This window comes from Polyodon spathula, chromosome 20, assembly GCF_017654505.1.
Source record: "Polyodon spathula isolate WHYD16114869_AA chromosome 20, ASM1765450v1, whole genome shotgun sequence".
Classification (NCBI taxonomy): domain Eukaryota; kingdom Metazoa; phylum Chordata; class Actinopteri; order Acipenseriformes; family Polyodontidae; genus Polyodon; species Polyodon spathula.
This window is the reverse complement of record NC_054553.1, coordinates 20,771,001-20,793,029: the sequence shown is the minus strand read 5'-3', so window position 1 is coordinate 20,793,029 and position 22,029 is coordinate 20,771,001. Positions and strand designations below refer to the sequence as shown.

Here is a 22,029-nt window from a genome sequence, read left to right as displayed (position 1 = left end):
TCTGCTCTACTGCACCCCTTTGACACCCAAAATATCAACTGTAATAATGGGGACAAAAATAAGACAGCTGTGCTACAATCTTTCACCACTTGGGAAACTGCCGGTCTGCGTTTGCTCAGTGATCGTGACTCACTCGAGACATTGAGGCTGGTTTCAAAGCCTTTTACTCCTTATAGTAAATTACTCTTTTTTTTTTTTTTTTTTTTTTTTTAAAGGAGAAAAAATTACAAAAATAGAAATAAACGCATATTTAGGGCAGTTTAAGTAAGTTAGGTAGTTTATTCTCATTTTGTAACTTGGTAAGTTGTTTTGAATGTTAAAATGTAAGTTTTACATACAGATGTACAATATGTACAGAGAGGAGTCTTCCAATATCCCAGATACTGTGCTTACAGACCTTCATATACTGTAAAGCCATAAATATTTGCTAATACATTTTTGGCATGAATATCAAATTCCACTAACAATACATACTTCGTATATTGCAACAGGTCACCAACATTTCCGGAGGAAAACAGGTTTTACGGCTATGATTCACCAAATATTTTGGTCGCAAATATTTATGGTTTTACAATATCCGCAGATTCTGACACACTAAAGAATGCCTAAAACAGGTTCTCCCTGTAGTTGTGTCTTATGAACCCTGTTCTGAAGAACTGCTTACCATCTGTCTCTGCGATGTCAGGAAGCCTGGACTCTGGCCTGCAGTCCAGTTGTAAGCCCTGCCTGGGTTCCAGCATCGAGGCTTTCTGACGCTGGTCCAGCCGGCCCTTGTAGATGACTCCGTCCAGCCCCAGGATGTCAATCTCCTCCTGTGAAAGCAATCCTGTTGTAAATGTGCTGCCTCACATACTGCTCTACCATATACTCCAGATAAGAAAAAAATAAACAAACTATGTGATTAATTTGTGTTGGAAAACCTGTGAAACAAAGCTTCAAAACTAGAAGGCTGTTTCTAACCTTATACTGCAAAAGTTTCCTACAATGAAAGAAGCATAGAAAAGTGTAACAAAACAAAGTCCGAGCACTGCAAAGCAGAGAGGTGATGCAAACAGGTAAACTGTAGTGAATGCATAGCAGAACCACGGGAAACGCAGGGGAAAACTGCAAGAAAACTGAAGTAGAAGCAGTAGCATGCCCAACCACACCAATGTGCTCTCAAATGATTCTGCTCACACATCTGCTCATAGTCAGCTGAGGGGCTTTGGGCTGTTTTGGGGAAACCTTTGTTACTATAATGTGGGACAGTGCCAGTTTTGTTCCCCCATCATAAATTCCAGATCAACCCAAAAGATGTTCAAAGGTGAAATTGCTCCCAAGCTTTCACTGAATTGTACCTTGGATTGGACGGGTACTTCTGGCACCTCCTCCTCGGGTGGTATGGTCTCTGGGAACAGCTGCACCCGGGGGTAACGCCGCTGGGAGAAGGTCATGGTGTGGCTCCCCCCACAGCTCCGCACAGGGCCCAGGTAGCTGAGGTCAGACAGCTCCCTGATCCGGTCACTTCGGAAGAACAAAGTGGTAAGCCCACATTAATATACTGCCTTTCACACACACTGAACCTCACACTGCTTTATATATTGAAAGTTATCCATTAGTGGCCAATTCTGTAAAACTCCAGAAAGCCTGTCATATATTGTTCACCAGCACCCTAATCTCTGTAAATTGTTAGTAAGACCTGAATTAAAACAACCCATCATAAATCCTGGATCTCACCACTGCACCTCAAACAGATGCACTACCTGTGATCATCTTGAAAAAACTGTTAAGGTCAATAGTACCACAACATGCAGAGCCTACAGTATAAAACACACTATCTCCTGTAGATCTACCAATGTCAACTATATTACACAGTGCAAACAGTATGTGGGTAAAACTACCTGCATGCTCGTTTCAGAAACCATAAGTCACCTATAATTACCAGTGAGCTGGATCCACCTGCTGTAAAGTACTTCATCTCTCTAAACACAGCCTTGACATATGAAGAGTCTTATGAAAGTGTACATTCCTAACATATAAAAAGGAAAACATCTGGATTCACAGACCGAAGACTTTATTTCCCCATGGACTGAACCTGGAAGACAATGCATCCTTTTAGGATTGAACTCCAACTCAGAAATGTCTGTGTCTCAGTGTTCTTATACAACATTCACTTGTAAGCCACTGTGCAGCTTTCAAACTTAAACAACAACATCACTCTACCCAGCTATTTAACCATGCTATCTGAAGAAGACAGAAGGCGAAACATTGCAGCTAATTATTACAATAACAGGTTTTAACTTTAGCAATTACTTTTCTGCTTCTACTTTATCCACCAACAATGATTTAGAAATCCAGATTGATTGATACTGTGTTTATATACAGCAATAATGTGTTCATTCAAAATAGCAGGTGGTTGATTTATGGTACTGATCCTCCACATGTGTGCAGTGTAATGAACAGTGTTGCAATACCACACTGTTGTATGTTTTGGATTTTTATTTGTTTATTTATTTAATTATTTTTTTATGATGGAATTTCTTTTTTTTTTCTTTTTTTCTTGTTATAAAGTAGGTGCCACAGCTCGCCCTTTGATGACGAGGTCAACGTGCAGTACCAAACTCAGCCTTTAGGTTTGTTGTGTGGTGAAAGTGACACCACCAACGGTGTATGCTTGTCCTGCAAAATCAACTACAATAGACCTGTTTACTGTATTGTGGTCGATGCCAAATCAACCATCTACAACTACAGTATAACAAGAACCACAGGGGCCAAGAGAGGATTGGATTGTGAAGCATGGCATGGTTGTTTTTCAGTTTTGATAGATTTCCTTATTGAAAGCAATTAGAAGGAGACTGTATCACAGTCTATCATTCTACCAAGTAATAAAGTGGAGTAGCTGTATGCCTTTGTCTCATGCAGGTATTCAATTAAATTCAGGCCACTAAGATTTCAGTTTATAAAAGTTCCCTTATTTTGAAAACTCGATGTTGACAGGCATGCTACAATATTGTAGTCAGTACCTTTAAATACCATTACTGTCACCTTACATTAATGCAATTATTCAAATGTTGTGTTTTTTTAAATTCTGAACAATCTGTGTTAACTGTGACTATGATTTCAGAAACTGCACTTCCGTTCTGTTTGCCTGCCGTCAACATGTGTAATGTTAACTAGATTAGCCAAAGTGTCTCTATATCAGTAAGCACCAGCACCATCTAGTGCACAACAGTGTATTGCCAGAAAATAAAACGAAATCTAATCCAAAGTAGAAGTCTAGTTCTATACAGACATGTTATCTGATCTACCTATGGTAGATGCACCTATGCAGTCTAGTTCTATATAAACATGTTGTCTGATTTATCCTCTGGAAGATGTATATATGCAGTCTAGTTCTATATAAACACGTTGTCTGATCTATCCTGTGGAAGATGTATCTATGCCAGTTAACTGGAACTGAAGTGCTGCTCCACAACGCTTAACACAGACATGTCAAAGCATTGAAAAGGTTAATAACAACCACTTCAGTGAATAAAACAACTTTATAAAAGAGGGTCAGTAAAAATTGGGGAACACATTCCACCACATTGAAGGTAAATGTTTTGGCACAGCACTGTGTATCAAAATACAAGCGCCCTCCTGCAACAACGCTTTTCAAACAGAGCACCAGGTGTGAGGGCATGTGGTGCTTGATGCTGTGTACATGTTACTGTTTCCTGCACAGTCCTGCAAGCCTGTGCTCAGAACAGTAGCTGAATGGCTCCCTCCTGTTGTTTCTTAAAATTGCTTTATTCCTCTACATTTCTCTTTATAGTATCTATCAATATTCATCTATATACTAGTCAACAACTACAACAAATACTGCCTCACCATTACTTAATGTACTGTATCTGTCTCCACTATACTCCATCTCCACTTCACTATACTTCATCTCCACCTCACTATACTCCGTCTCCACCTCACTATACTCCGTCTCCACCTCGCTATACTCCATCTCCACCTAACTATACTCTGTCTCCCCCTACACTCCGTCCACCTCGCTATACTCCATCTCCACCTCACTATACTCTGTTTCCACCTCACTATACTCCATCTCTAACTCACTATACTCCGTCTCCCCCCTACACTCCGTCCACCTCACTATACTCTGTCTCCACCTCACTATACTCCATCTCCACATTGCTTGCCATTCTGTCTCCTTGCTCACTATACTCTCTGCCTCCACCTTACTCACTGTCTAGGGCTGTCTCCAGTTCTGTCCATGTAGCTCTGTCTGCTGCCCATCCCGAAGTGGATCTGCACCCTCTCTATCTGATTACTCATCACACTGTAGATACGACGCATGTTGGCTATGCGTCTCTCCATCGAGGTCACCTCAGAGTTGGCCTGCTTAGTTATTGGCTTCAGGCTAACATAGCAGCGAGGAAATCTGGTGTTATTCAGTTTGCATTTCTGGACATAAGCACTCTTTATTAAACATTCTACAGAATGGGGTCTCTTTTAATGATCTTTAATGGCAGTTACAGGCTGCTGTTCCATTTGTTTTACATCCAGTATAAATTTAAGCATCAGTCCAGTGGATGCTGTCATACATCAATGTACAATACGTTATCAATGTACAGCTGTCTAAGGCACGGCTGCTTGCATTGACTCCTGATGAGATTACTCTTTCTTCTGCTCATAAATAAGCATTATCTATAGCAGTGTATCACACCAGTGCTGCTTGAAAGTAAAACCAACTGCTAGCTGTTTCATTTGCACAATGGGACACGCTGGGCAGGTCAGGGTTCTACTCCCAAGTGATCAGCTCAACCAGCTTGTACAGCTGTGGCCAAAAGTTTTGCATCATCCAGCATGTTAGGATTGAGACATAATTAAAAAACCTATATGAACATCATTTAATCAAAGAAATCACTAAGTCATATTGCAAAAGTCTACCAGAAGCCTTAATAGTAATACAGTATTTCATGTTAGATTTAGAAATGTCACATTTTTCAGTTTTGTCAGTTTTTCGTGAAGTATATGGAAAACTACAAAGCGGTATGTAACTCAGTATGTTAACACTATTTAACAGGTTTCAACTTTACAAAGCAAAATGTGTTAATTCTACAGGGTGAAGCTAAACTTGTGGCCATAGCTGAACATGTCCCATTCCTGACTGGTTTAGGCAGTGCTTACCAGCGTGTGTGCTGCCGGATGCTGTCCAGCTCATAGACTGTGTAGGGCCGGTGGGTCTTGTTTCCAGGAAACCCAGTGGATATGCTTACTAAGTGCCTGCAAAGGAACAGAGACGGGAACAGAGTTAGGGTACAAACATTTCTGAGACCAACCAGATTAACAAAAACAGGAAAGAAAACTAATGACGGAGCAGCTCTCACATGTCTTTCCTTGCTAATCCCTTGACTACAGTAGAAGAGTCTATAGTTAGTGTATATCAGAAACCTCAGAGTTTTAATCCAGCAGACAGGAAGCTCCATTCAAGGGCACTACCACATGACAGATAAACTACCCAAGTCTAAAGAACAGAATGTACAGTAAGCAAAGCAACACACTGAAAAGGTTTAAAATAACAATTAAGACACTGTTTATATATTTCTAATTGCAGAAAAACATGGCTCTTGGGCAGTTCCTTGTTTGTACAGTAGCTTCCCATTATGGTTCTTTTGCTTTAGTAGTATTTCTCTGTCTTTTGTTTTCAACTGTTTCATTCATTTGCACCAACAGTATCAAAGTACAGTCAAATTAAATTGCCAAATCATTTTACCAGTACTAAGCATTTCTACAAACGTACAGCTGAGCAAACTTGCTGTTCCCTATCCCTAATTACCGCTGCGAGTAGGAAGGTTGATTCTGCTAGACGAATGATCCACCTATAGCCCCTACAAGGGTTGGGTCTTCATAAGACTTCCTTTCACTGCACATGTTAATAGCAGCAGCATGTGTCATGATAATGCTGGTGTCTCTTCAAATGCATTGTCGAAACCCCTTGACTAGCCATGCAAAGAGTGAGGGAGAGAGATGTGTACTCACGGGGGAGGCACCATCATGTCCACGGGTCTGGAACACGAGATACAGTTGAACCGAGTCACCAGCTGCCTGTGAACACAAGCAGAGTATTAATGTCGCAATTTTCAGGTTATTCTTTGTTTCTGACCATTGGCAAACACTGGTACCTGACTCAATGGATTGAGATTACAAGACACATGCCTTGTGTGGCTGAGTTATACTGAAATCAGAAAGCTCCACAGCAGCCCTTCTCCTGATTCGCTGTAACCTAGTAAAGTTAAAGCATGAGCTAAACAGGTCCCAATATGTTTGCCAATAAGGCTGATGGCAACACGCAGTAGTTATGCAGTTGTAATACTAAACTTCAAAAGTTTTTTATATTCTACATAAAAGACATCTGTTACTAATATAATAAATACATGGAAAAAACGGGGGCCGGGGTCAAAAGTATCAGTTGTGATTTGTGTGTAACTCATCCGTTTTCCTGCTGTATTTGTGTGTAACTCATCTGTATGTATGGAAGGTGGCTCATTTCTCATTTTGTAACTTGAAATGGTGTTTTTTTCAACCCTTTAAAAAAACCGAAAGCAATCATTTTATTTAGTTTGCAGTAGAAAGCGTTGATCTCTTCTGTTAAAAAGGACCACATGCAATTGCAGCACTGAGCCACAGGATGGTACTGTCTCCTTACTTTCTGATGCCAGCAGCGTCACCAAGCTTGATCTGCGGGGCTTCCTGCAGCTGCTTGCGGACGCTCTTCCACCGGTCCTCCAGCTGCTTCTTCAGAGGATCCAGCTCCATCCGGTTCAACTAGAGGATGCATAGGTAGAGAATCAGAAGGGGCTGCTCCCTGACTGACTCACCTGGTAAAGGCACAGCCATGTGCTGTACAGGGTGATTCATACAGTCTGCGGATTCTGGAGGGAGCGCTGAATTTGCTCTGGCGCTCCCATGGGTTAGAGATCATCAGGGACTGTTTTTCCTTATTGGGCTACAGCGGACCCTACTGGCCAAGTGCCTGGTGAGCTCTGACGGACACCTGTAGGGCTTTGTCCACCAGCAGGTGGTAAATCGTTGAAATCCGCTTTCGAGTTCCTGGTAAGCGATTGGCTTTGGTACCGGAGGATGGCCAATGACCTTCAGTTCTCCTGAGCTGTTTGGGGAATTGCTTAGGGTACGATCTATTATGGCCACAATGTTTAATGTTTACTTTGGCACTGCTCAAGTTTAACCAAATGTGTTACTTCACCATAGCTTATCCACATCAATGCTCCCATCTGCATATAATAATCCCACTGCTTATTTACTTACTCATTCATCACAGCTTCAGGCTTGCGTCATTCTCGTTCTGTATGCGTGTTGAAACATGTCAAACAGCCCATTAACCCTTCCGCCCCCCCCCACCCCACCCCTACCCCACCCGAGCTGTACCTTCAGCTCCATCTCCATGGAGATCTTCTCGATGACTTTATTCCAGTCGCTCTCCTGGCCAGACATCTTGTTCAGAAGCTCCTGGAACATCTTGTTCAGCTGCTCCGTGGTGGCGTCGAACTTCATACGGCTGACCTTTGACTCCAGAGCTAGCTTGTCTGCTTTCTGAGAAGCAAGAAGGACAGACAAGCATCTGGGCTTGTCACTTGATGTTTCACCACAGAACACAGAATTCCCAAAATCAAACCGCAACAACAACAGTGTTTGACAAATATGTTTGACAAATATAGCCCCTCTCAAAGTATGTCAGTAACATACACACCCACACAGCTGTAAACCTACAATTACAGCTATCAGTACGATGAAAAAGACATCAACAGTAATGTATAGAATACTATAGAATAAGAAATGGCAATGAATAATTTAATGCAAATTGGACAAAGTGGTACAATCTGAGTTTTGTGTGACATACGTACTCACTGTCTCCACTCTATAGGGAAATAGCAAAAACAATGAATGCTTTTAAAACAAGTATCCCCTTCTGGTTTTACTTAAAGGTCAGAACAGTCTCAGCTGAACGTGGCATGGAGAGCATATGTAATCTCCCTGGCCACTTCATTAGGACACCCCACCCTATATCAGGTGTATTAGTTTAGTCTAGAGAACAGCCTTTAATGTAGTACCAGTCTTTGCAGTCACCACTACGGAGAATATTTTTGTTGGGGTACAATTACCAAAATGAAACTGTGCATTGGCAGCAAGGGGATACTAATATGTGGCAACGATTTCTGTGAAATTCCTCTCTGGAATGCAGAGTTAGGAGGTTGCCCATGCAAAGTGCTCAGAATGTAATTCCTGAATCTCAGTAACTCACAACATCGATCTCCATTTCCACAACCTCTTTGTCAGCCTTCTTTTTATCCAGACCGTCCACAGATTCGTACAAATGCTGAAAATACATTTAAACCACACATTTAAAAGACAATTCACAGACCTTCAAACAGTCAATCCCACATTTACATTAATGTATAATATTAATGAGAAACTAAGAGTGTTCACTCCAATCTTTTTAAAAAGTGAACATTATAATGTTAGAAAATTAGAAACAAACTTATAAGTGCTTACAGACCTTGAATTATGTTAGTTATTTGGTTCTAGTTTTTGGAGAACAGCTTACACTGTGGGCTGAGCTACCTATATACACACAGTGAACATGCAGGGATTGCTTGTGAAATTAAACCCATCGGGACTGACAGGCTCACAGCTGCTCTTTACAGCCCCCACTCACATCAATGTGCTTCTGTTTCTTGCTGTGGTCCTCCACCAGCTCGCTGGCTGTGATGTTCAGTTTCTGACACTCGGCCTGCAGCTGCAGAATGGTGTTCTGGATCACAGTCAACGCCTCTCCCCCCTGAAACATCCACAGAGGGCTTAACACACGCCATCATCCAGCAAGGGAGACCCAAAGAGCACCAATCAGCAGTGAGGCACGACATCCCCTCTGGAATGGACTGGGTAACACCACTTTGGACAACAATACTGACACTCCTTTATTGTAAAGTTAATCCTGATGGTCTTTTCCCCCTCAGAGAAGTCGCCCTTAATAACACTGATAAGTAAAATACAAAATAAAGTGGAAAGTGGTATATGAATTTTAGTGTAGCAGTATTCAGAGTATAAAAATGTAATCACTTAGGCTTCTCTGCTGGACTACTATTGCACTAGCTGCCTACTTCTAAAGTATTCCATGACAAGATACTCCAGTCTCGCTTCAGACTTATATTATACCAATTCTACATATGACATATAGCCTACGTCCACTGAGCAATTCCCTTCCTCTTTATAGATATCACAAACTTCCTAGTAGAACCAATGCAGTAGTGGGCTGGCAGAAATGTTTCGTAAAGCAGCCACCCTAAGGATGGCTCTCCATGGAGTGCACCTGGTAAAGACGCAGCTTTGCTTAGGATTCAGCCAATCTTACCAGCTAATATTCCAAGTGCATCTGGTAAAGACGCAGCTTTGCTCTGGACTCAATCAAACCAGAACTGCACTGACCTGGGATGCATCCATGACCAGCCCCAGTCTTCCCTCGAAGATGCTGAAAAGATCACTAAGTAGAAAACACTTGCTATGGCACCCTCACAACATCACAACATCAGAGGGAACAGCGCCCCCTACTGAGATACCAACAACACTTTCTGCAGCACCAGACTGTGCACAGAGGTCACCCATCCAAGTCCTAACCATACTCAAACTTTCTTACTGTAGCTACTGAGAACTGACCAGATCAGGTCATGGCTGCAGACCATACACATATCAATCATCACAAACCACTCCCACCCCTGAATACAGTATGAACTGGACTAGGTGCTTTACCTCTAGACCACAATAATCTGCCCAGTAAGCCCTCCCAGTTTATTATCAGTCTGAATTTTTGTTTCTATCAGTGTAACAAGCTTTGTAACAATACCAATTGAATAGTGCAGATGCAAGATGCTCAATGCACCATTATCACTAGTCAGTAATAAAATCAGCTTAGGGAGGACAAAATCTGTTTGAGTTATAAACTTGGCACCTGAAAAGACTTAATAAATTGTACAAATTTGTTCTTGTGGCAAAACTACAGTTTATAAACTACCATCAGATCACTTTTAACTCTTTCATCATTTTATAATGATTATTTGTAAGATGGTATAGGTGTAGTGCCTCATTTTAGTAATTACCAAAAATGTAAATCAACATGAAAAAGCATCTTACATCCATGGCATTGTAGCCCCCCCCCCCCCCCCCTCCCCCCCTGGCTGAAGGTAGTACTGCTTAGTAAACAATGTCAATTCAAATGTATTTATTGTTCTTGTGGGGGAAAAAAAAAACCCAAACTATAAATACCGTAAGAAATATTGTCTAGAAATGAGGGAGAAGCTTGTGTTCCTACCTGCAGCTAAAACTGAGATAATGTAAAGAAACTGGTATGCAAACATGTCTGGTTGCACAAAAGACTAGTCTTTGGAAGGATATAGTAAGTAGCTCTGAGTGTAACTCTGAAGATGATTGAGGGACACTGTCGAATGGAAAGCTTCCCAGGGTTTATTATTGAACCATTAGTGTCTGATACAGTGGCCATTACCTTCAGTCAGACAACTTTGGTGAAAGACAAGGTCAGTTATCTACAGGGGATATTAATGCTATTATACAGCTATGGACAAATGTTTTGCCTCATCCTGCATAGAATGAACTGATTTCACTTCACAAAGTCGACTGAAACCTGCTGAATAATGTTACGTTAACATAATTAATTACATACTGCTTTGTACATGTACAACTATTATGGCTTCCGTTAGACTTTTGCGATATCATTTTGAAGTTTCTTTCATTACATGATGTTAAACAAAAGATCTAAATTATATTATATATATCATATATATAAATTATAAATTAAGTGCTTTCATCCTAAAATTCTAGGTGATGCAAAACTTTTGGCCATAGCTGTAACCCAATGTGTTTTGTCTATGTAGCCATGTTTCTAACTGTGTTTTCTGCTGTGTTTTACCTGAGGCACAGGTGTTTTCATAAACAAGTTAACTAACTCCTGCAGCTGCTCATAGTGCTGGAACAGCTGGCTAACTTGCTGGCTGACATCCAAGGAGTTGGAGGGGCAGACGTCTTTCATACTCGCCTCCAGTAACGCAGAGGACGAGGACATGGTGCTCTCGAGCAGGGCTCTGAGCTTGTCTAACTGAATACACAACACAGGGTGGGGGGGTGGGTTTATACATTTCAGTAAAGGAAATATATACAAACATGTCTTACAAAATGACAAAAGATATTGCAATACATATATACAGTAGTGTGCAACTTCATTAAAGCACCTCAAGCTGTGTCATTTATATCCTTTATGTACCAACCTGCATGAAAACATCTTGCGGGAAAATTTCACCCAGTGACATAGAAACAATAGGCAATCGTGTGTGAAAATGTTAGACCACTTTGTGATTTAATTAGGCACCTTAAACAACTTCTAAGAAGTCTCATGCATTTTACCATTTGTGGCTGTGTGTTCCTTCTCTTACTATTTTAAAAGAATTGCATGTGAGACCTATTAAAGCCATCAATTAAATTAGACAATCACTAATTTGCCTAATTTGACAATTTTGCAAGATTGAAAAATGAAAAAAAAAAAACACAAAGAATGTGATTTCTATAATTTCTAATTGTTCTATTGAAACATATAAATTAGAGATTCAGCTTTATAATAAAACAACACATTATTCCATAACATGTATAAAATGAAAGATAACATGCACAAACTAATTTCATATGCTGACAAAAGTATTTGGGCACCGCTACATTAGTATTTTGTGTGCCCACCCTTTTGACAAGGTATTTTGTGTGCCCAAAAACCATAAAAAACTGCAGTCTGTTTTTGGTCAAGCTTCTGCAATTGACTTTGGTTTCCTTTTTGCAAAAGCAGCCTTCAAGTCAATCCACAACATCTTGATGGGATTCAAGTCTGGGGACTGAGATGGCCTGACTGTAATCTTCCTTTTTTCAGAAATTCCTTTGTTAAGACTTTGCAGAATGCTTAACACTGGGCATGATGACATTTTCTTTAAATTCTTCTCTCGTCCTCCAAACATATTGTTGCATTCTTGGTGAAAAAAGTCATATTTTGGATTCCTCGGACCATAAAATTTGTTTGCAAAAATCATCAGGGTTCTTCAAGTATTCAATGGAAAACTCCAATTGCTTTCTTTTGTGTATTTTTTTTTTTTTTTAATTTAGTTGTTGCCAATTATTTTTTTATTTTTCTCCCAATTTGGAATGGCCAATTATTATTTATTTATGCTTGGCTCACCGCTACCACCCCTGTGCTGACTTGGTAGTGGTGAAGACGAACACACGCTGTCCTCTGAAGCGTGTGCTGTCAGCCGACCACTTCTTTACACACTGCGGATTCACCATGCAGCTGCCCAGGAGCTACAGCCTAGGACGATGCAGCTAACATGTAGGACAATGCAGCTCCTGGGCAGCTAACAGGCAAGTCCACAGGTGCCTGGCCAGACTACAGGGGTTGCTGGTGCGTGGTGTGCCAAGGACACCCTGGCCAACCTAGACCCCTCCCCCCCTGGCGACGCTCAGCCAATTGAATGCCGCCTCCTGGGAACTCCCATCCACGGTCGGCTGTGGAATAGCCCAGACTTGAACCGGCGATGACCAGGCTATAGGGTGTGTCCTGCACTCACGCAGAGAGCCTTTACTGGATGTGCCACTTGGGAGCCCCCTGTATTGTTTTTAACAAAGGTTTGCATCTTGGTTTTTGCTCATGGACATTCACCTTGTTAAGGTATCGTTGAATTGTTCGCTTGTGAATATTTTGACCATCTTCTCTCAATTGTTGTGTCAAATGTTGTATCTTTTGCAGTAATCTGAAGATTTTGCCGGGCTGCTTGAATGATTCTTCTTCCAGATTTTGCAGAAATCTTTCTTGGTCTTCAACACCTGGAGTTAGTTGCAGTAGTTTCTGTTAACCTGTGTTTGTCAATAATTGCCCACACCGTGCTTTTCCATAAAGTGACTCTTTCTACTCTTTTTCTGGTAGTTGCTCCTTTTTTGTTTAGGTGTGTCACTGCCATTTTGAGATCGTTGCTGTACTCTTTAGTTTTAACCATTTTTGTTGCTTTTTTTAATCACAAGTTTCCAATTTATTTGTCAGCACTTGATGATTATTTATTTGTTTATAATTATCATCAGGTCTTGGTTTTCAATCATGATAATTGTCAATAATTAGCAACAAATGGGTTTCATATGAAATATGTTTATTGCCCAAATATTGTATGAGATTAGTTTGTGCATGTTATTTTTCATTTTATGCATATTATGTAATAATGTGTTGTTTTATTATAAAGCTGAATCTCTACTTGAATTTATATCTTTCAATAGAACAATTAGAAATTGTAGAAATCACTTTCTTTGTGGTTTTTAAGAGAGTATTTTGCCACAATCCAGTCCTAATCTTACCTTCATCATAGCTAAATCTTACTCCTTTCTTGCACTGGCACAAGGATATTTTATATATAATACTCATATATATATATATATATACCTTCCATGAATATATATATATATATATATATATAATGAATATATGCATGCATTTTAAAGTGAAATTTGGGAGCAATGCACCTCAGGTTCTTTGAACAAACACAGTTCCTATGCCACAGCCAACAAAGGACACATGTCTGAGCTGCAGGAGCTGCAGAAGCTGCCGTTAAGGAATTTGTTTAAAATAAAATTTCTGGTTTGTGATAGAGATTTAACTGTCCGTTTCATCAACGTCAGTCTCTAACGAAACGAAGGATGCACCTGCTAATGGAGTCCACTGTTGAGACACGTATTTTTAGAAATGCCAAATATAGATCTGAGGTATATATTGTAATAAATTGTTCTACATGCTGAAATGTATGAAACACATTTTGTATCCTTGAAGGAATGTACTGATACATATTTTAAAAGCATTCTGCTAGAATACACTGTACTATTTAACATATATTTTGGAAAAGGAATACAATACATTGCACCTCTTTGAAATACATTTTGAATGCTCTATGAGCAAATGGGGCAAAATGTGAGGGTGACTTAATTTATCCACTAATTAATTGCTTTCTCTTTAAAGGGGTGGTGGCTTTTGTAGAAATGAATTTAAACACAGCACTAGGGATGCCACAATCATACAGTATATACATTAAGTATAGTGTAGATATTCATTTGTTTTACAATAAGCATAATGCAGAAAAATAATACAAAAATAATGAATGAAATAGTTTCAGGATCTTATACAACAAGGTAATTAGTCATGTGGAGGGTGTTTCATGCTGTAAGACACCCTGATATCTCATCTTATGCAATTTGGTTAAACTGTTCGAAATGATGTCTCTTATAAAAAGAGAGACTCCTATGCACAACATAGTAACTTACTACAATCACAAAAACACATCTGTGTTAATCAAGATCTGTGTTAATCAAAGGCACCGTGAATTTTAAGGTTGATACAGTTTATAAGATAAACTGTGAAACAAACACTAGCTTTCAAAACTTTAAAATCCAGGGCCAAGCCGAAATAATAAACTGTGATACAAACACTAGCTTCAAAACCTAGTGGAAATAGACCTGCAGTGAGCAAGATGAAATATTTGCAGTTGTGATATATGCTCTATCATGGTATTAATTGTACTGATTACTGCATGGTGCAGCTTTAATACTGTGGCATCCCTGTATGGCACATTAAAAAGACAGGCCTAGTTTCATTTGAATAAATCTTATTGTATCTGTCCTTCATACACAGTAGTGTCCCTGCCTGACCTCGCTTTGCAGGTGCACCCCTGTCTCACTCATGGTCTGCTCCACCATCTCTCTCAGCTTCTGGGTCTCCTTCTCCATGGCCTCCACTTTTCTCCTGAGAGCCAGGCAGAGGCAGAAGAGCAGTCAGCAGCAGCACAGATTCCGATCTGCTTGGACCTTGTCAGTTTAGGTTACAAGTAGATGCTAAGAGAGTATTTTGCCACAATCCAGTCCTAATCTTACCTTCATCATAGCTAAATCTTACTCCTTTCTTGCACTGGCACAAGGATATTTTCAACCTGTTTCCACAAAGTACTCATTAACTTTGAATGAAAACCAATGTAACCTTCCACTGAAGTTTCTTTTAGTATTTTCTATATAGCAGTAATGAATATATGCATGCATTTTAAAGTGAAATTTGGGAGCAATGCACCTCAGGTTCTTTGAACAAACACAGTTCCTATGCCACAGCCAACAAAGGACACATGTCTGAGCTGCAGGAGCTGCAGAAGCTGCCGTTAAGGAATGAGTTGTTTAAAATAAAGTCATTTCTGGTTTGTGATAGAGATTTAACTGTCCGTTTCTAGTTGCAGTCTCAGAGATTGCTTTGCTTCCTAATCTTGGTACGATTACCTAAGGCACCCTAGCTGTAAAGTTACTCTAGACAGACATAATTTCCTGACCTTAGTTCTTCCAGGGAATCCATAAAATTCTGCATCAAGTCCAGCTAAAACCACAAGACAAGCAGAACAGGGTTACACTAAATAAGAGCTACTCTAGACTCTGTCCCCTACTGTGCCTCTTCCCCTACTTCTGTAACCTGAATGGATACTGTGTTTTATATTGTTCACTTTCTATCAAAAACAACTGTACCATACTCTCTGGGAATCAAGAGAGACAGGGCTACAAGGCAAAACTACATTCCCTACAGTTCCATCTGTATTACAGATTTCATGTATTGCCCTTCTTACTGCCCTTGTAAAGGTTTACCATAGTAAAAGCAAAGCAAAGTGTAATAAGGCACAGTGAAAGCACGGTAAAGCATAGGTAAGCATTGTAAGGACCAGGAAGACATAGTAAGACATATTAATAAATACAGTAAACCAGGGTAAACTACTGTAAAGGTATAGTATAATCATGGGGGAAAAACAAGGTAAAACTGCAAAGATACCGTGTTAAACTAAACTAAATATAATACATACTATAGTGTTAAAGGGTCATCAGTTTTGGACAGCTGTATTAAATAGATACCATCTCCACTGTCACTTAATTTTTTTAGGTGACCTATTTTTTATCCCATTGTGTTCTGTATAATTCTCTAATGCCGTTTCCACTTACAGTACATTATTTTTTTCCCCCCGAACTAATTTTTCCTCCATTGTAATTGCAGTAACTGAGTTAGTAAATACCTATACAAAATCCCAGTTAGAGAGGGGACAGAATTTAAAACGTTAGTAGTCAGAAATCCTGCTTTTAGGGGTCTTTTCAGACGCAGATCCATTAGTTGAAAACTGACATGCTGGAATAGCTAGTACACCTGGTAAATAATGACTGAGTCAGGAACAACAAGCAGGTATCTTCTATGTTGTTTCACAGTTATACTGTCTAGTCACCAACTGGGGCCAGCAGCTGTGGAGGGTTATGTAGGACTCTACATTTCTGAGATTTCATTGGGCTGCGTCAATGTTTGTGCCCGAGCCTGGATGAAGAACCCCAGATCAGACTCATACCTTCTCTCTGTCAGCCATGCATTTCTCCATGCTTTTCTTCAGATTGGCCAGCTCCAGCAGGAGGTCATCAGGAATGGCTACAGGTTCTGCAGAGAAACACAGCATTCAACCATTGCTGAATGGAATTGTTCAATGGAACAATTCCATACAGCAATGGAACTGGGACTGTACTAAACCAAATCTACAACAGTTGCATATCAGATTCTTTTTAAAGCTACAGTGTCCCACAATTATCAAATGTTCAATTTTTTACTGCAATATGCATGAATGTTTACTACAATCAAAGCATAACCCTAATCCTAACAAAAGCAATGAGTTTGCATGCCTGACTGTTACACTTGCACTTGCTAGATCATTTCACATGGGGAGTGAGATTTTTATCCTTCAATGACTTCTGTCCCCTAATTACCCAGCTGCTTCACATACCATGCTTGAGGTGAAGTAACAGACTTCCCAAAAGTCAGGCAAACAACCTGAGAGCTTTCTTAAACCTAGCAACTTTACTTGAAAACTGTACTACAGTGAGACCTACATAGCAAATGTGAGTGCACAACAGGTAAGATTCATTATTACATTAGCTATAATTCACTTTAAAAGTGACCGACAAATGTTTACCATAGTAAAAGCATACCAATATGTTATAAGGTATAGTAAAAGCATGGTAAAGCAGAAGTAAGCATTTAATAGCCCAGATAGGTTTGATAAAAACTGCTAAATTACTGTGCAAATAGGCCCTGGTAAAACTTTTCTACACAGGCGTTGCAGTGCAGAGAAGCTTTAGAGTCAGAAAGACGTACTCTTTTCTGTGCGGAGCTGCTCCAGGTCAGCGAGGTCAGCCTTTATTTTCTCCAGTCTTGTGATTCGCTCCTCCAGGGCCTTGTGTCTCTCTGTCAGCTGGCCCACATGCCGCAGAGCTTCCACCGTCTCCGGGTAGCAGTCCTTCCCACTGCTGGCCCGGGAGGAGGTGGAGGAGCGTGAGGACAGATGGGGGCTCTGGGGTTTGGAGGAGGAGGAAGGGGGTGGAGTTTGGGGGTTAGGGGAAGGTTGAAGCTCAGGGCTGGGTGATGGTGAGGCTTGTGCCTGGAATACAGTTTGGTGTTGAGGATCCTTTATTTCCTGGAAATTGAAATAAAATATTACATTAAAAACTAAAACGGATACAGGAAGGTACAGCTTGTCATTCTCAGACACCAGCAGCAGTCAGAGAATACTCCGAGCACAGTCAGTCGCTGATAGGGCAATCTAGAGTCTACACTCCTTAAAGTATTGATGAAAAATTTAATTGCAAAGCTGGAATGCTGCAAAGATGGATAATGACAGGGTTAGAAACTCACCCTAGTCCTGCACCAAGTTCAAGGGTTTCAGAGTTTCCCTTAATGAAGTACATTGTTTTTAAATAAACTGTTCTTTCCTTTAACTCTACAGACTCAGGTGAGCTTTTTCATGCTGTGATAGGTGTGATCATTTCAAAGCTGATTTAGCAGGGGCCTGATTGATCAAACCTCAGACCTGGTAATTAATAATATACCTAAACAAGGGGGATTCTGAAAACCAGGGCAGGGTTGCAAGGCTGGCGAGTAATGTTGCCTACCCTGTCCTGATCTCAAAACAGCTACTGAACAAACCCATTATTTTGAACACATGCATGTTCTCTGTCACACCAATGCTGCTCGGCAGATAGCAGCTGTTTTGCTTGTTTATTTGCCCTCGGGTCAATCAGGCCAGTGTCACTTGTGATGACCTCAGTTTTACACCAGAAGCCTGGCTTCAGTCAGCACCTGATCTGGGACTACAGCTGTGTCTGTGTTCAAATACAACAAAACTGTCAAATTAAAGTCATGGGAACTCACAAACAAATTCCATTAACTAACCATACCATGTACAACCACTATATAGCTCTCAAATAGGCAGTTTTGAGAGAAGCCTATCTTTTTGTTTTTAAAACATCTGGTACTGCACTAGGTTAAGACATCTCTTTGTTGGCCTTGATTTCAGATAGTCTTGGAGTTATTGGTTACCTGGAGAGTAAAATTGTCCCCACCCCTTGAGGGCCTTCTTTCCTTCAATAACCAACCAGCTGCATCTCCTAATGACTGACAAGCTTTGCAGCCAATAAGGTGCTTTGACCATGAAAAGACTGCTGAGTTGAAATTACCTATGAAGTGAAGCAGTAACACTAGAGGCAAGCCAACTGAAAACTGTCCTTAACCTAGTGTTGCAATAGAAAAAACTGCACATCTGAGACTTATCTAGTGAATGGAAGTGCATGGCAGGTGAAAATAAATGAGTTTGTTAGCTACCACAAGTACTTTCAGGACTCCCACATGCCCCAGGTGTTTATGTCCAGTTTTGTGCTGTCAATAAAGCCCTGAGGAGTGAGTCACCGGAAAGGTCCTCCTGGAGGGTGACCTACCTGCTCTAGTTGCACCTTCTCCTTCACCAGGCTTTCCTGAAGCTCTCCCCAGCTAACCAAGTTACCCAGGTCTTCTGGGCTGGGGTACAGAGACATTCTCTCCTGCTGAACATGCTGGAGAGAAAGTGAAACAGATTAGCAAGGCCGGGCAACTGCCTTCTCAAATAAATTAGATGGATAGAATAATGGGAAGAGGCATCCACTGACTCACTTAGCATGAAAAATGTTAGTTTTACTTTTGTTTGGTAGGGATAGGGTTAAAAATTTGATAATATGTAAACATTGGTAAATTATGGTTCTGTTCTTTGCTCTTGTCACTGTGATAGCTAATGGCTTGGGTGAAGTCTGCTTAACCCTTCACTATGTTTATTTCTGAAAATAAAAGTGGTTTAAATAAAAATGGTAGTCAATCTTGTCTGGGAACCCATACAGAGCCTAGAATAGGGTTTTGCTCACTGGGTCCTGGAGGAAGACTCATCACTCTTCAGTGACACCTAGTGGTCATGTTCCTGACTAGCCAGGATGGAATTTGATCTTCAGGCTTCCTGATCGGTAATTGGGTTGCAGCTATGCAGCACCATTTGTGCCAAAACTATCCAGCCATTAATTTGTCATTTTGTTTGTCAATCAACCAGACAAAGTCCCTGCAAACTTCCCAACAAACAGACAAACTTCCAACAGTCAATCTCGCACTGTGATGAAAACACTGCAACCTTTCTAGCCACTAATATTTTAACCAATGAAAATCCAGCCTCACTCAAAACTGCTTCAGCCAATAATATTGCAGTTTATTAGAAAGGGCGTTTCAAAAGATATTCTATTTAACAAGATGCTCGACTCTGCTGATTTTCAATGGAGACTTCTGTCTCACTTCATGGACAACTTGCTGGACAAATGGACCAATTAATTGTATTGACAAACAAATTGGCAAACTAATTGACAAATTAATGGCTGGATAGTTTTGGCACAAATGGCCTCCATATGCAGCAGTGGTGTGACATTGAAATTGAGCAAAAAAAAAAAAAAACCCAAAAAACCTAGATTACTGTTATTATTAGAATAGTACAACAGTTTGTGATGCATTTGATTTAAAGGAATTGGAAACTGCATTGCACTGCACTGTATTCTTGTATAGTTTCTGATAAACTCACCAGTAATTTATCCAGATTGTCCAGTTTGGCCATCAGTTCATTCATATTTATCTGAAAAAGGGAAAGATTCTGAAGGACATTTCTGAAATATAACGGTACCCCTTTCCAACAGCAGCTCTTAATACTGTAACATTACCTGCACCATTAGCAGCGGAAAAATGATATGAATCATTTACTAACAACATAATAACTTCTGCTAGAGGACAGGAGAAAGCTAACTTGCTTTGTCAAAATGTGGAAACCATTAATCACTTCTTTAATTAAAAAAATGACAAACAATTGTAAACACTTATGTCATTTAGGTTATATAGCATGACATTCTGTAGCGGGAAATATGCAAGTAACTCCATACTATATATGTATATATTTATGTTAAAATGAAAGTGTTGTGGTACATTAATACTGAGAGAAAATATATAAGTTTAAAAACTATCAAGGTCTATTTTTCCTGACGGGTTTTAAAATTGTAATTACAATTTCCTGTCCACTAGATGTCACTGTTTGGTTACAGTGTCTGGGTTTAACAATGTAAGAGTCTTTAATAATTAGAGGTAATGATTGCATGATTGTTGAGTTGCAATTAACTCATTAACTAATTACCCAGATGTGTAAATATCCCTGCTTGTTTCAACTCCATGTGGAATATAAGGAGCAGGTGAACTAGCAATAATTGCTTGTGTAGAATCTGTGTGCTAGTTATAATCACAGTACTTTTGTTTTGTCAGGGAAACAGCTTACCTGTCCTGACCTTAGTTAGGGAAACCAACAAAGTCTGCATAGATAGGATCTCCATTAAAAATAAACAGAGTTGTTGGAACGACAAAACAAGTCTCTGAAGCAACTACTGCACATGCACCACATTGTATGTATCTATATAGTATGGGCCTTATGCATCACAGTGCTTCCAGGGATTTAGTTCAATTTGATTTGGAATATGGTTGTTTTTTTGTATTTTTTTTCCCCAAGTGATGTATTATTTATATATCTCTATTTCTTTCCTTCAGAGCTTTCTTTGTATGCATACAGTAGTGCCTCATTATAATCTAATTGAGTAGCTTCTGTATCACTCGAAATTGTCAATATACAATGCAATACCAGCGGGAAGGAACTATTATTAACATTCAATTGTGCAGGTGAAATATTTATGGATTTGTGTAACGAACTGCAACAGGGGGTTCAACCCACAGAACGTAAATCCTGTGCTGATATGTGACCTGGGATGAACCCTGTGCCTCTGTAGACAGCTGCTTAAAGGAGTGAGAACACATGATTTATTTTGTGTTGAAGAATTTAATAAAGTTTGAGGAAGGAGCTCTCTGTAGATTTAACTCAGGATGACAGAGTAAAAAGGGTTAAGAATCAAGAGGTCGATTTGATAAACCTCTACTCCGTCACAAACTGGTGATTATCCTGGAATTACCCTTACAAATAAGAGGCTGATGAAACCCAGATTCATTCCCTGGTGCTGTACTATCCGGCTGGGGCTTATCCATATAGGATGATGACATTGACCCCATAGTACACAAGTCCAGTGGATCCTCAGAGTTCTGAACACCTTGGGAATGGAGGTTTTTGGTAAGTCTGATTTGTCGTGATCAGTGCAATAGTCCAGTAGAAGGGACTATGCACACAGAGGCAATCTAGTGCATGGAACCATCCTTTGTTTTGAATGCCACTGTCAAAAACAAGTTAACAAATGGAGTGATGTCACTGGCCCATACCTTTCTGAATTGGAAGCTTAGTGATTTCCAACACAAATGCAGATCACTTCAAGTGAGGGCGTGAGGGGGTGAGATTGTACTGAAAATTATTTTGGAATGGTAAATGTTGTAGTTTTATTTATTCACAGTCGTTTTTAATCTACGCAGTTCTATATACCTGCAATGAATGGGCTAACGCAGTTTATATACCTGCAATAATGGCATTTTCAACACTGCTTAATTATGTATAGTAAAAAAATCCAGCCAACCGGTACCCT

General features: G+C 40.0%; 1 protein-coding gene across 3 annotated transcripts in view; it reads right to left on the bottom strand.

Moving 5' to 3' along the window:
* Positions 1–22,029, bottom strand: part of LOC121295558 (uncharacterized protein C16orf96) — a 46,737-nt gene that overhangs the window by 9,446 nt on the left and 15,262 nt on the right. The window contains exons 3-14 of one of the 3 annotated variants that reach the window (XM_041220338.1): positions 20,052–20,102; positions 18,901–19,014; positions 17,285–17,603; positions 16,488–16,573; positions 8,705–8,827; positions 8,291–8,365; positions 7,417–7,581; positions 6,677–6,795; positions 6,010–6,075; positions 5,158–5,253; positions 1,338–1,503; positions 665–812 (exon numbers count right to left, since the gene is read on the bottom strand). In XM_041220338.1, coding sequence (XP_041076272.1) covers positions 665–812; positions 1,338–1,503; positions 5,158–5,253; positions 6,010–6,075; positions 6,677–6,795; positions 7,417–7,581; positions 8,291–8,365; positions 8,705–8,827; positions 16,488–16,573; positions 17,285–17,603; positions 18,901–19,014; positions 20,052–20,102 — 1,528 coding nt within the window. Of the gene's footprint in view, positions 1–664; positions 813–1,337; positions 1,504–4,090; positions 4,388–5,157; positions 5,254–6,009; positions 6,076–6,676; positions 6,796–7,416; positions 7,582–8,290; positions 8,366–8,704; positions 8,828–16,487; positions 16,574–17,284; positions 17,604–18,900; positions 19,015–20,051; positions 20,103–22,029 lie in introns of those variants that run through there. The other 2 variants (XM_041220339.1, XM_041220340.1) reach the window with 2 other exon arrangements.